The sequence below is a fragment of the Mugil cephalus genome, chromosome 20, assembly GCF_022458985.1.
Source record: "Mugil cephalus isolate CIBA_MC_2020 chromosome 20, CIBA_Mcephalus_1.1, whole genome shotgun sequence".
Classification (NCBI taxonomy): Eukaryota; Metazoa; Chordata; class Actinopteri; order Mugiliformes; family Mugilidae; genus Mugil; species Mugil cephalus.
In genome coordinates, this window is record NC_061789.1 from 42,501 (window position 1) to 56,003 (window position 13,503).

General features: G+C 43.8%; 2 protein-coding genes across 3 annotated transcripts; one reads left to right on the forward strand and one right to left on the reverse strand.

Moving 5' to 3' along the window:
* Nucleotides 1–6,632: 6,632 nt before the first annotated feature.
* On the forward strand, nucleotides 6,633–9,343 carry ccdc97 (coiled-coil domain containing 97). Its single transcript, XM_047570971.1, has 6 exons — nucleotides 6,633–6,853; nucleotides 6,933–7,128; nucleotides 7,223–7,311; nucleotides 7,896–8,067; nucleotides 8,145–8,262; nucleotides 9,096–9,343. The coding sequence occupies exons 1-6, from the start codon at nucleotides 6,713–6,715 to the stop codon at nucleotides 9,205–9,207; spliced, it is 828 nt and encodes a 275-aa protein (XP_047426927.1). The 5' UTR covers nucleotides 6,633–6,712; the 3' UTR covers nucleotides 9,208–9,343.
* LOC124997340 (proline-, glutamic acid- and leucine-rich protein 1-like) lies at nucleotides 9,263–12,859 on the reverse strand. 2 transcript variants are annotated; one of them, XM_047570970.1, is made up of 11 exons: nucleotides 11,973–12,853; nucleotides 11,681–11,743; nucleotides 11,340–11,473; nucleotides 11,211–11,267; nucleotides 10,959–11,133; nucleotides 10,827–10,888; nucleotides 10,724–10,730; nucleotides 10,604–10,654; nucleotides 10,375–10,476; nucleotides 9,908–10,004; nucleotides 9,263–9,826 (listed from the first exon to the last, which is right to left on the reverse strand). In XM_047570970.1, exons 1-11 carry the CDS (start codon nucleotides 12,214–12,216, stop codon nucleotides 9,673–9,675), a joined length of 1,146 nt encoding a protein of 381 aa, XP_047426926.1. In that variant the 5' UTR covers nucleotides 12,217–12,853; the 3' UTR covers nucleotides 9,263–9,672. The 2 variants fall into 2 exon arrangements, 1 of the variants encoding a protein (XP_047426926.1); XR_007110956.1 differs by having other exon boundaries at nucleotides 9,774–9,826; nucleotides 9,908–10,059; nucleotides 11,973–12,859.
* Between the last annotated feature and the right edge of the window lie 644 nt (nucleotides 12,860–13,503).

Sequence of the window (13,503 nt, forward strand, 5' to 3'; positions counted from 1 at the left end):
TCTCTCTCTCTCTCTCTCTCTTTCTCCCCCTCCCACCCCTCCCTCTCTACTGCCTCCCTCTCTCTCTCTCTCTCTCTCTCCTCCCCCTCCCACCCCCTCTCTCTCTCTCTCTCTCTCTCTCTCCTCCCCCTCCCACCCCTCTCTCTCTCTCTTTCTCCCCCTCCCACCCCTCCCTCTCTCTACTGCCTCTCTCTCTCCCTCTCTCCCCTCCCTCCTCTCTCTCATTATCACTTCCTTCTCCAGCCTCGTCGTCTCTTTGTGTTGAACCGTTTCCTCACGACATCCTTTCTGCAGCTTTAACTCATCCTCCATCTTTTTACTCTGCGCTGCCTGTTCATGTACATTTTCATGTTCATGTTCATGTTCATGTTCATGTTCATGTTCATGTTCATTTGTGTTGATGTGTGTTGATGTGTGTTGATGTGTGCTGATATTTGTGTCTGTGTGTGATTGCTGCACTAATATCTCAGAACATCCTGGTATTTGTGAACATGTCTGGAACACGTGTGGCACTGCAGTCTATCAGAGCTGGTTTAAGATGGGGGGGGGGGGGGTCTGACAGGGAGGAGGGGAGGAATGATGGTAGGGATGGGAGGGGGATTAAGAAGCACAGGGATGGCTGAAGGAGTGGGAGCTAGTGGAGGTGCAGTGACTCTTTCCACAGAAACAACAAGATGAACCTATGAGCCGCTGAGACGCTGCAGCTCCAGGACTCATGTCCATCTTTTTTGTGGTGGATCCATTAAAAGAGACTCGTGGACACGTCCATGCAGTTTTCACATTCATTCACATCATCTCAAATGAATCAATCAAAGGCTTCGTGACCTGAGCTGTTCTACACAGGCACTTAATGCACTATACACTCGTATGTGCAACTAAACAAAGGCTCACATTCTGGCCACGGAATTAGCTCCTTCCCCTGCGTGGGCCAGCATCAGACCAAAACAACAGCCCCTAACTGAGCCTTAATGTACATGATATTCACACACTCATCACATCATGGTAACAATATTCAGCTTCCTGTACCAGGCATGAGACTCACGGAGAGTACCAGACCTTTTTACCTGGGAAACTTTCCAAATTCTGCTGAGAACCACAGTCCACACAGAGCAGCAGAATCTTCTTCTAATTCCATTTCTGGCACTTTTCCAAAACAAATCTGCAGTGTTGGACGTCACAAACACATCATGTTGGGAGTGATCAGCTCGAGATCAGTGGGATCATCAGAGAGTTTAGGGAGTGGACGACCATTTAATACAACCTCCACTGAGCAGTTTGCAGATGTAACACTGAGGAGAGATCTTTCCTCACCAACCAATGACACCCTGTGTGAAGCAGCCATGTTCGATGCCACCGCTTTTCTTTCCGATCTCATCTCATCTTCTGTACCGCTTAATCCTCACTAGGGTCATGGGGGTTGGAGGCGAGAGGCGGGGTCGACCCTGGACAGGTCTCCAGCCTGTGCACTCACACCTAGGGTCAGCTTAGAGTCTCCAATCAGCCTAACCAGCATGTCTCTGGAGGGGGGAGGAAGCCCACAGACACAGGGAGAACACGCAAACTACCCCCAAAAAGACCCGAGCTGGACCCGGACCAGAACCTTCTCACTGGGAGGCATCAGCGCTACTATTAAATGAAAACTGTCATCTTTATTGTGACCCTGTGCTCTTCTGTCCTCCTCTTCATAAACACCTTGTGTTCTGTGTTGTGGTTTAACCTGAGTTTGTGTTTCATGAGGTTCATTGTGTTGTCATAGTTTCCACTGTGTTCCAACATCACCTCCAATGACCGAGGTATCGATATCTGATTTGAATCGATAATCGATTTTAGAGCATAAAGATCTGGTATCGGAGGTATCGACATTTCAGTATCAATCCGCACACCACTGGTGGGTGGGTTAAAGCTCCACTAGATACCATCATGTAGTAACACTGCAGGAGCAGGAGCTCCTTCCATATCTGTAAATATATCTGTAAAATATACCTGTAAAATATATCTGTAAATATATATGTAAATATATCTGTAAAATATATCTGATATATCTGTAAATATATCTGTAAAATATATCTGATATATCTGTAAAATATATCTGACATATCTGTAAATATATCTGTAAAATATATCTGATATATCTGTAAATATATCTGTAAATATATCTGTAAAATATCTGTAAAACATATCTGATATATCTGTAAATATATCTGTAAAATATATCTGTAAATATATCTGTAAATATATCTGTAAAATATATCTGATATATCTGTAAATATATCTGTAAAATATATCTGTAAAATATATCTGATATATCTGTAAAATATATCTGATATATCTGTAAATATATCTGTAAAATATATCTGTAAAATATATCTGATATATCTGTAAAATATATCTGATATATCTGTAAATATATCTGATATATCTGTAAATATATCTGTAAATATATCTGTTGCTTTAGTCAATCACACAACAGCTCTTCACCTATTTAAAATTAATAATTGAATTAATAAATTAATCATTTTACAGTGTAGATGCTATTAAAGCCTATGATTTAAACTACTATCAGTAACCATGGAGACGTCACATGCATACCTCTGTTGATGTAACTCCACTGAGGTGCATGTGTTACATCCCTGATGTAACCCTAACCCCGTCTGACCTCATTCTTTATTCTTTGAAAAGAAAGAAGGTCAACTTCTCCAAAGGCAACTCAACATCTGATCAACTCCAGCAGCAGGACTGAGGTAGCTGCTGACAGTGGATCTCTGCTCTGACCTGAGGCTCCAGAGTTACGTCTTTCTCCTCCTCCTCCTCTTCCTCCTCCCAGTGCTTCAACATTTAAAGAAACAAACACTGAGACACAACGACATCATGGACCATAGAGATGAAGGTGCCTTTCAGTTTAATTAGCAGAGGCAAATTAATTAGCAGCAGGATGTAAATGAATTAGCGGCGGTTTGGAGGCGGAGCCATCAGGAGTCGCCATGGAGGTCCCATTAGACGTCACAGTTTGTTGTTAATGAGCAATTAAATGCTTCCTGACTCCAACAATCACTGAGTGTGAGGACAAAGAGGAGCTGCTGATGGACTTTAATCCATCGACTCACTGCTTTTATTCTTCACTATTTCTGTCTCCACGTTTCACCAGACGACCAGGACGTTGTCTCTCAGTGATGCTTAAAGACGTCTCAGCTCCAGAACCCACAGATAAAACGGGTTAGCTTCCCTTCACAACAAACTTCCTGCTGAGTTTTTCTTTAGAGTCGCTGACGTTCATTAAAGTTAATGTTCCACGTCTCCTCCACATGGAGACTGACACCACGCTGGGCTCCTTTCTGAAGGTCTTCAACCTCTGACCTCCAGCTCAGCATCAGTGGAGTCATGAATAGAACCAGTCGATCAGTCTGAAGAAACGTGTTCTAATGGTTCAGTGTTTCGATCAATGTGGCGACATCTGCTGGAGGAACTTGAGCGTAGCACATGTGTGGTGTTGATACATTTAGGCGCTGAGGCGTTTAGCAGTGAAGGATCTACAGAATGAGCAGATGCAGATGTGAGTTTGTAAAGATTTGGATAAAGTGAGTGCCAGTATTTCAAAGGCTCTTCTCCTTTCAGATAAATAATCTATTCTTAGCATTTTGAACTCTTTGAGTTACACCTGCAACAAGCCATGTATGTGTATACAGTGTGAGTATAAAAGTTAATCTAATGTTGTACCTTAAACCTCACTCTTCCTGGAAAAATCTTGTTGTCACACTTCTGTTGTGTTGAGCGTCTGCTACGAGCAGAACCCAGATTCTTTAAACCAAAAAGATACATAAGAGGAGTTATCCTTAGGAACCTTATACAAATTTACATTAATTCACTGGTTCAACCGAACAATAAGAAAATGAAACGTGGTCTTTTAAATCTTGTCTAAATCTCTTCTAGTGACTGATCTGATCATCAGATTGATCTATTTAGTTTGACTGAAACGTGGCTGCAGGATGATGAGTATGTCAGTTTAAATGAGTCCAGGCCACCCAGTCATAGTAACTATCACATTCCTGGACGCTCAGGCCGAGGAGGAGGCAGCAATCGTCCACTCTGATTTATGTATCAATCCTAGACCTCAGCACTGGACTGGAAAACACAAAACAGTTTTTTGTTGTTGTGGTATTTTATTTTGATTTAGTGCTTAATCCGTCCTTCATCCATGACACAGGTGTAGCTAACGAGGAGAAATGGAAGGCGGGGCTTTATATACCTGCATTAACGAGACGCAGGTGAAGCTAACGAGGAGAAACCAACCAACCAAAGACGTCCTGTTTGCTCATTGGCCATGAAACCACATGGTTCTATGTTCAGTGTTTGTGTTGCAGAGCTCAGTGAGTTGTCTCCATCTATATTTGAAAGACCTCATAGTACCATACTGTCCCAACAGATCGCTACCATCTCTAAGTGCAGGTCTGCTTGTGGTTCCTAGAGGTTCTAAAAGTAGAATGGGAGGTAGAACCTTCAGCTATCAGGCTCCTCTCCTGTGGAACCAGCTCCCAGTTTGGGTTCTGGAGGCAGACACAGTCTCTACGTTTAAGGTCAGGACTAAGACTTTCCTTTTAGACAAAGCTTATAGTTAGAGCTGGACTTAACCATCCCTTAGTTATGCTGCTATAGGCCGAGGCTGCAGGGGGACGATGCACTGAGGACATGTCCTCTCCTCTTTGTCCTCTAATATCTTATCATTTTATTTTCTATCTCTTATAATTTACTAACCACTGTGTCTCCCTCTCTCCCCTCCATCTTCTTGTGAGGGTCTCTGGTCTGGAGGCTGAATATCTGACCTGTGGAGTTTTAAGCTACATCTGCTGCCGTGGCCTCATCAACCAGCCCAGTCTTCATGGTCTGGAGTCTGTGTATCAGACCTGTGGAGCTCCATAAACTACATCTGTCCCAGTCTTCATGTCCTCCTCCAGGTGTCCACTCCTACCTAGATGAACTATTCACCAACCTGCCCATGATTCCTGTTATACTCACAAACTGTCACAGATCATCAGCTATGTGTTATATTACTAGATCCTACATGTTTCCTTCAGCTTGATGTTTGTATCTATGACAGAAGTTTGTTTATCTTGTTTCTCCTGCTCTTCTTTTCTCTCTATCTTCTCTGTTTCTAACCGGCTGGCCTTCGGCAGATGGTTCCTCTATATGAGCTGGTTCTGCTCCAGGTTTCTTCCTGTTAAAGGGAGTTTTTCCCTCAGGCTGCTCTGGAGGTTTCAGGCTGGTTTTTGTTTTTTTGTGAAGCGTCTTGAGACGATTTGTATTGTTATTGGCGCTATATAAATAAAACTGAATTGAATTGAACTGAGTTAAACTACAGAGGCAGTTTCCATCCTGTCAGAGACAGAGCTCCATCTGTTCCTGATCTGCTCTGGTCTCAGCTGTGAATGACTGGCTCCATTTATGAGCCACCTTCTACTTTATTATTTCGTTTCCAATGAACCATGTGTGTCTCATCCTGTAAACCTGAACCATCTGGTCAGTGTGAACAGACATCAGCTCCTCGTTCATCTTTTCTATTTATTAGATCCTCACTGATTAAATCATAATATAATATAATATAATATAATATAATATAATCCCTCTGTTGAAGTGAAATAAAATATTTCTCTTTTTAAATATTTAATATAATACAGTGAGCCTCTCCCTAGTGAAGAGTTAAATGTGTCGTTCTCCGTTCAAACACCAGAGGGCGACAAACACACAGACTGAAGCCGGAACCGTTGTCGCTGGTGCAGAGGAGAAGCGGAACATAAATCCTGACGGACCAACATGGCGGCGGAACATTTACAAAAGACTGAACTATAGAAACGAGAAACTGACATTAAAGTAAGAATGTTTTACATTTAACATTTAGCACGTTAGGTCCCCAGGATGTAATGTTTTACATCTAGATCTTTTTAGATCGTTTTAGATGTTTCTAAATGTTTCTAAATGTTTCTAGATGTTTCTAGTTGTTTGTAGTTGTTGTCTTTCTTCTTCTTCAGATGTGGGGGGAGATAGAACCTGAGGTTAAACCGTTCTACAGACTGAGAGACCAAAACACAACCCCAGGGTTGTCCTCGAGCCTCTGAGCCGGATCCAATTGCCACAGATTCCCAGGTAAACGGTTGTCTCTCTGATTGTCCCTCTGATTGTCCCTGGTTGTCTCTCTGATTGTCCCTCTGATTGTCCCTGGTTGTCTCTCTGATTGTCTCTCTGATTGTCCCTGGTTGTCCCTCTGATTGTCCCTGGTTGTCCCTGGTTGTCTCTCTGATAGTCCCTGGTTGTCCCTCTGATTGTCCCTGGTTGTCTCTCTGATAGTCCCTGGTTGTCCCTGGTTGTCTCTCTGATAGTCCCTGGTTGTCCCTGGTTGTCTCTCTGATTGTCCCTCTGATTGTCCCTGGTTGTCTCTGTGATTGTCTCTGTGATTGTCCCTCTGATTGTCCCTGGTTGTCCCTCTGATTGTCCCTGGTTGTCTCTCTGATTGTCTCTGTGATTGTCTCTCTGATTGTCCCTGGTTGTCCCTCTGATTGTCCCTGGTTGTCTCTCTGATTGTCTCTGTGATTGTCTCTCTGATTGTCCCTGGTTGTCTCTCTGATAGTCCCTGGTTGTCCCTGGTTGTCTCTCTGATAGTCCCTGGTTGTCCCTGGTTGTGTCCCAGGTGGGGGGTCTGTCTCAGTCTGGGGATGTGGAGCTGATGATCGAGGCCGTTGTCCTCAGTGGACGTCCAGTGAAGAGCCAGCAGGTGGGGGAGGACGAGCTGAGTCCGGACCAGCGGCGGGAGGAGCTGCTGGTCCAGTACCAGAGACGTCCCCTGGTCTTCCTGGAGAGATACCATGTATGTAGACGGAGACGCTGGTCCACCTTAGACTCGTCTGTCCCAGGACGTGGACATTAAGCTGTCTCTCTGGTTTCAGACCCACCTGCAGCCTCAGCACCTGTCGGCCTTTGACCACGTGTCCTCAGACCCTCGGGCTCAGCACTACAGCCAGGAGGTGAGGAGACAAGCCGCCGGGGGACGAGCCGGGGGACGAGCCTGGGGACAAGCAGGACAAGCCGACAGGACCAGAGTCAGGAACCGGCGCTACGCCGCCCTCCGAGCTCTGCAGAAAGGTGGAGACATGTCTCATGTCCATGTCTCTGGTGTCTCATGTCCATGTCTCTGGTGTCTCTGGTGTCTCATGTCCATGTCTCTGGTGTCTCTTAGAGGGACAGTACTTCAGTGAGGAGCAGATGAGGACCAGGGAGCCTCTGCTCTATGAAAACTACATAGGACGCTTCCTGACTGAAGACCAGGTGAATCTCCATCCTCTCCGTCCTCTGTGAGTTGCCACGGTAACCCCTGACCCTCAGGCCTGAGCCACAGCTGAGACCAGTCCATTAATCAGGGACTCCTCAGATGTCTCTGCTGTTAATACAGCTGATCCCTGTGTCCCACACATTAATGTTACAACAACACACACACACACACACACACACAGAGGTAACTTTGTGATTACAGTTACACACCAACACACACACAGGTAGCTTCATGTTACTACAGTTACAGATACACACACACAACTACACATCACTTTGTCACACACAGGCTAACTGTGCTAACCGTATGCTAACTGTGCTACATGTGGGGTAAGTGTGTTAAATGTGCTAACCGTGCTAACTCCCAGCATTAGCTCCCTGTAGCCCTTTCAAAATTTCCCAGAGGGAATTTTGTAGTTTTCCATATTTTCTTACTTGAACTCTGCCTTGTTTGTTTGTAATGTTTCTTTTTATATTCTTCTTATTCTTATATTTTGTTCTTTAGTCCAGTCATATATGTGCTTTGCTGCAGTTAACAATTAGGAGGCAGATATTAACTTGTCTTATGTCCTCGTGTCCAGATGCTGGAGCGCTCTCAGGACGCCATGTTGGACGGGGCTGAGGGGGGGGTCGGGGGAGGACTGGCTCACCTCCTCCTCAACTCCTACCAGGAGAGACTGATCCAGAACCGACTGCAGGAGGAGCAGGACAGAGAGGACGGGGGACAGGAGGAGGACGAGGAGGAGGACGATGGTGAGGGACGGGTAGAGTTATGAAGGCTGTGGCTGTGTGTGTCCTCTGACTGTCTGTCCTCTCTGTCCTCCACGTAGATGTCCAGCAGGAGGACAGGGAGCCCTCTGCTGAGGAGAAGGTTTTACTCAGGGAGGAGTTCATCAGTCACATGCACCAGAACTTCCTGGACGGAAAAGACCAGGACTTCAACTACAGGTCAGAGGTTATTACCTGGTTATTAACCTGGTTATTAACCTGATTATTAACCTGGTTATTACCTGTTATTAACCTGGTTATTAACTGGTTATTAACTGATTATTAACCTGGTTATTACCTGGTTATTAACTGATTATTAACCTGGTTATTACCTGGTTATTAACCTGATTATTAACCTGGTTATTAACCTGGTTATTAACTGGTTGTTAACCTGGTTATTAACTGTTATTAACCTGGTTATTAACTGGTTATTACCTGTTAACTGTTATTTATTACCTGGTTATTAACCTGGTTATAAACTGTTATAACCGGATTATTAACCGTTAACTATTATTTACTGGTTATTAACCTGGTTATTAACCTGGTTATTAACTGATTATTACCTGTTATTTACTGGTTATTTACCTGGCTGGTTATTAACTTATTATTAACCTGGTTATTTACCTGGTTGTTCACTGGTTATTAACCTGGTTAATACCTCGTTATTAACAGATTATTAACTGTTATTATCCTGGTTATTAACTAATTATTAACTGGTTATTAACCTGGTTATTGACTGGTTCTTAACCTGGTTATTAACTAATTATTAACTGGTTATTAACTAATTATTAAATCGTTATTAACCTGGTTGTTAACTGGTTATTAACTAATTATTAACTGGTTATTAACCTGGTTGTTAACTGGTTGTTAGGAGACAGTGTAGGAGTCAGAGTTTAAAGATTTCAGTTTAATTAAATATCAAGAGTTGTGTATTGAAGGCAAATAATTAGCAGCTGTGAGTTTGAATTGTGAGTTGAAACAGAAAGTCAGTGAGTGTCTCATGTTCGTTACAGAGAAGTGGACGAGAACCCAGAATACGACAACCTGGACATCGTCAGCAGAGACGCAGAGGACAAATACTTTGATGAAGATGAGGAAGAGGAAGACAATGACATGACAGAATAGAGTCAGTGATCATTGATTGATATGTAAATAGAATAAATGTGCAGACGAAGTCAACTCGTCTCTATGTTCAGGTTTTATATAAAAACGTTTTCTAATGTTTCTATCTGTTAAAATAAAAAATACCTGAGTCAAAGGACAAGTGTCTCATGGTGAAGACAGAACATTAGTCAGACTAACATCAATAAAAACTAAGACACAGAGTCAAGTCCAGTCAAACTGTTAAACTCGGTCAGATGTCCTCAGACCTTCTAAAAGACGTCCAGATGTCTGATGTCTGTCCTGAACACGTTTCCATGTGGACGTCTATCTGTGACCAAGCTTTCTCCTCCTGGATCTCCTCCACTTCCTGATGCTTCCGCCTCCGTGCTCCAGTGTTGGGGTGGTGTTCCTCCTCTTTCCTCCACATGTTTCAAAGATCAGTTCATGTTTCATCAGACCAGAGGACGTTCAGCTGAAAACACAAATTCAGTTCTGAAGGCCCCTGATTTTCAGAGAGTAATATTCTTCCTGTAGCTTTAGAACTTTCAGCTGCAGTTGAATCTTTTCCTTGTTGAGTTGAAGGAGGTCGGCGGAGTCGGACAGACGAGACTCGTCTGAGCTCTGAGCCGCTCGGAGAACCCTGAGGAAGGAACAACGTTAACAACAACGTTAGAGGCTGGAAGTCAACGAATCTCTGGAAGTGGAGGATGAGACTCGTCACCTGGTCTCTGACTGGAGGCCAGAGCTGGGGACCTCAGTGACACCGTGAAGGTTCCCCCCGATATCTGGGCCTCCCATCGCTGATCCAGGTCGGTCCACTTTCAAAACACAAAGACATTCAAACTGAATCTGAAGTCAACAGATAGAGAACAGCTAGAAAATAGAACAGATGGAGAACAGTTAGAGGCAGAGAACACTTATAGAACACTTAGAACACTAGAGAATTAAAGGACAGTAAGAGAACAAATAAAGAACAGTTAGAGAACAGTAAGATGAGATAGTGGACACTCAGAGAACAGTTACAATTAGAGAACCGAAAGAACAAATAAAGGGAGGAATTAGAGAACGGTTAGAGACAGATAGTGAGAGAAAAGACAAAGAATGGAGAACTCTTGGAGAACATACAGAATGGATAAAGAACAGTTGGAGAACATTGTGATGAAACCATTCAAAAATCTGAAGTCAAACCTGTTCCAGTTTGAATGTTGACTGGAGACGAGGAAGCTGCTGCTGCAGATGCACTTGGTTCTCTCTGGGGTTCTTCTCTGTCACTGTTCTGTGTCAGGCGTTCTGTTAGAGAACAGACAGAGAACAGATAGGGAACAGCAGGAGAACCGTTACAGGCAGAGAATCAACAGTTACAGAACAGATATGGAACAGATCGAGAACTGTTGTAATGAAAGCATTCAAAGTCAACCTCTTTCCGTTTTCATGTTGACTAGAGAGTCTCCGTCCTCTCTCAGATCATTCGTCCTCTCGTCCTCTCCGGATATTCTCTCTCCGTCTCTGGATCATCTCATCATCCCGTCTTTCGTATCTCCATTCTGAGACAGAACAGAATGAAGATTCATTTCAAACGTTCCTCATTATTCTTATGTGATGTTAACCTGAGACAGGAAAGAGAACGTATGGACGTAGACCTCTGGGAGTCTCTCCACAATCACCCTCACGTCCATCAGCAGGGACGTTGTCTCTTTAGATCCTGGAGGAACAACAATGACCTTTAGAGAACAGGAGGTACGTGAGCAGGAACCGTCTGTAGGAAACGTTACCTTCTTCCTTCCTCTCGTCTTCTCCAGCTTCCTCCTCCCTCACCTCTTCACCACCCGGAAGCCAGTCTTCATCTTCTTCATCTTCTTCCTTGGTTCCTGCATGTTCCTTGGAGACTAGAACCAGATTAGCTCTTGGAGCAGAGAGGTGTTCAGAGGAGGTCTCTGAGCCTGACGGCTGGACAGATGAAGACTAGATTAGACTTCATTCATGTCTCTGAGTGAATGAGTTAAGAGTCATCGTGGTGTCGTTACCTCTGCTGCTGCTGCTCTTCCTCTCTGGTTATATCCTATAGTGCTCAGCCTGCCTTTCTGTAATACAATCGGAGAACATTTACTACATGTGTGGATTTTACAGGATGAATAAAAGAACATTAAAGTTACCTCGAGCCAGAACTGTAGAGGTTTCTTGTTATGGAAAATAGTAGCTTTCCATTTCTTAGAAGAGCCTCTTCCTCCAAAGGTCTCAAATTCAGGAGGATTCAAAATGCCGGCTTCACACTGTATGCATTCCTCACCTGGAACCCAGGTCACATGACACAGGAAGAAATCCCACGGAGGAACGTTGGATAAAGGAGAGAAAATAAACATCTAATAAAATAAACTTTACTGAATGAGTGTGCTATTGAGCGTGTGCAGTGGCGTCACCGTCCCTCTGTCTCCGATCAGAGTTCACCATTAAAGACGAGGTCAGCTTCCACACAGATACATGTTGATGTGTTTACCTCTCTGCAGCTTTGGTACGTCCATGACGCCCTTCCTGGATCCACAGGTAACAGGCAGGAGTCCTGTTAAATAGAAACACAACTCATTTAGTAAACCTGGACTCTGCTGTCTCCATGACGATGTCCACCGTGGGGACGATGTCCTCCAAACTAAAAGCTGAGCTTAGAGTCACCCCCCTCTGGTCCAGATTGTCTCATTAAAGACTGTGTCTCAGAGTGTTTACATCACGTTATAATAAATGGAACTGACTCCAGTTCTAACAATACACACACAGAACATGAGGAAACTCACCTGTTCTTCCTGGAACTGGTTTGAGTTGATCCTCCTCATCAGACTCCTCAGACTCCTCATCAGACTCCTCATCAGACTCATCAGACTCCTCCCCCTCCTCATTTATATCTTCAAAATATCGGGGTCGTTTATTTCCCCTGAGGCTGGTTCTTCTGATCAGAAACTCTTCATTGTCCTCCTCCTCCTCCTCCACCACCACTACCTCCTCCTCCTCTTCTTCACAGTGAGTTCTCTTCCTCTTCATTTCTTCTTCTTTTTGGAGACCCTAAGAAACTCTGAAATTAAATTCTCGTTCCAGGTGCGCTATGACGAGACTTTCGGACCTTTCAGGTATCACAGGTAACACAAAAATGTCATGAGAGAAAATATGATGAGAATAAGTGAAGATAGACTAAAGAAAGGATCTATCTGGTTCCTGTTGACAGAGACAGAGACAGAGACAGAGAGACATGTCCTGCTCTGACCGGAGTCTGAATCAGAGAAATGAAACAGAAACTAGTGGTGGGCGGGTCGATGCAAATATTAATCGATATCGATACCAACATATGCGTCAATATAGATCGGCGACCTGATTGTGTTTGTCTTCTTTTGCTCCTCCTCCAAATCTCATGTTTTTGTTGTACCATCACGAGACTCAGGTAACCAAGCCCCGCCCACTGCTCCCAGCCAGGCCCGGCCAGCAGCAGCGCATGCGCATTACACACATCACAGAAGCGGAGAAAGAGAAACCGTTCGGGTATTAGTGGCATCATCAGTCTGTGTCTGAATTAATTTTCATGACCATGTGTTTTTGGATTGATAATCAGTTAAAATCCAGTACAGACAAAGTTTATAAGTCAATAGAAAATACATTAGACAGACAAGAGCACAGATAAAACAAGATTAAAATCGTAAAACAATAGGAACAAACTTCTCAAACTGAGTAAAAAGAAGATTCACAAAGATCACAAAAAAGTTGCTCTTTAACCTGTGCTCTCTCTCTCTCTCTCTTTGTGTGTGTGTTGTGTGTGTGTGTGTGTGTTGTGTGACTGTACAAGAGAGAAACGGAAACGTAAGTAACAATCGATGTTTTCGATATTTTCATAAGTTATCGGTGCATGAAAAGGTTGTAAGATACAGTGATAACAAACTTGTACAATCACATGACAACTCAAGGAAAATAAAAGGACGGAGTTACACAGAGAGGAGAAATTTATTGGAAATGCAAAAAAATACTTAATTTCAGATTTAGATTCGGACTGATTGCATCCTCCTTAATTACCGAGTTTACCGATACTGACCCTGACGGTCGGTACTCGCCCTGTATATTTCTTGGTATCGGATCGATACCAAATCTATGGCACGCCACTAACCGAAACTGATGAAGACAGTGACTTCACTCCAGACTTCCAGCAGAGGGCGCTGTGGTCTGAGAAACACTGGATTCACACTCACTGTATTACATCTCATCTCATCTTCGGTACCGCTTAATCCTCACTAGGGTCGCGGGGGCTGCTGGAGTCTATCCCAGCTGGCATCGGGCGAGAGGCGG

Coding starts and splice junctions, on each gene's coding strand:
- LOC124997340 (XM_047570970.1), bottom strand. CDS start 12,216: ATGAAGAGGAAGAGAACTCACTGTGAAGAAGAGGAGGAGGAGGTAGTG. Junction 10,889..10,958: donor AGACGAGAGGAAGGAAGAAG/GTAACGTTTCCT, acceptor TTGTTCCTCCAG/GATCTAAAGAGACAACGTCC. Junction 10,477..10,603: donor CAACATGAAAACGGAAAGAG/GTTGACTTTGAA, acceptor GTTCTCTAACAG/AACGCCTGACACAGAACAGT.
- ccdc97 (XM_047570971.1), top strand. CDS start 6,713: ATGATCGAGGCCGTTGTCCTCAGTGGACGTCCAGTGAAGAGCCAGCAG. Junction 6,854..6,932: donor TCTTCCTGGAGAGATACCAT/GTATGTAGACGG, acceptor CTCTGGTTTCAG/ACCCACCTGCAGCCTCAGCA. Junction 7,129..7,222: donor CCTCCGAGCTCTGCAGAAAG/GTGGAGACATGT, acceptor GGTGTCTCTTAG/AGGGACAGTACTTCAGTGAG.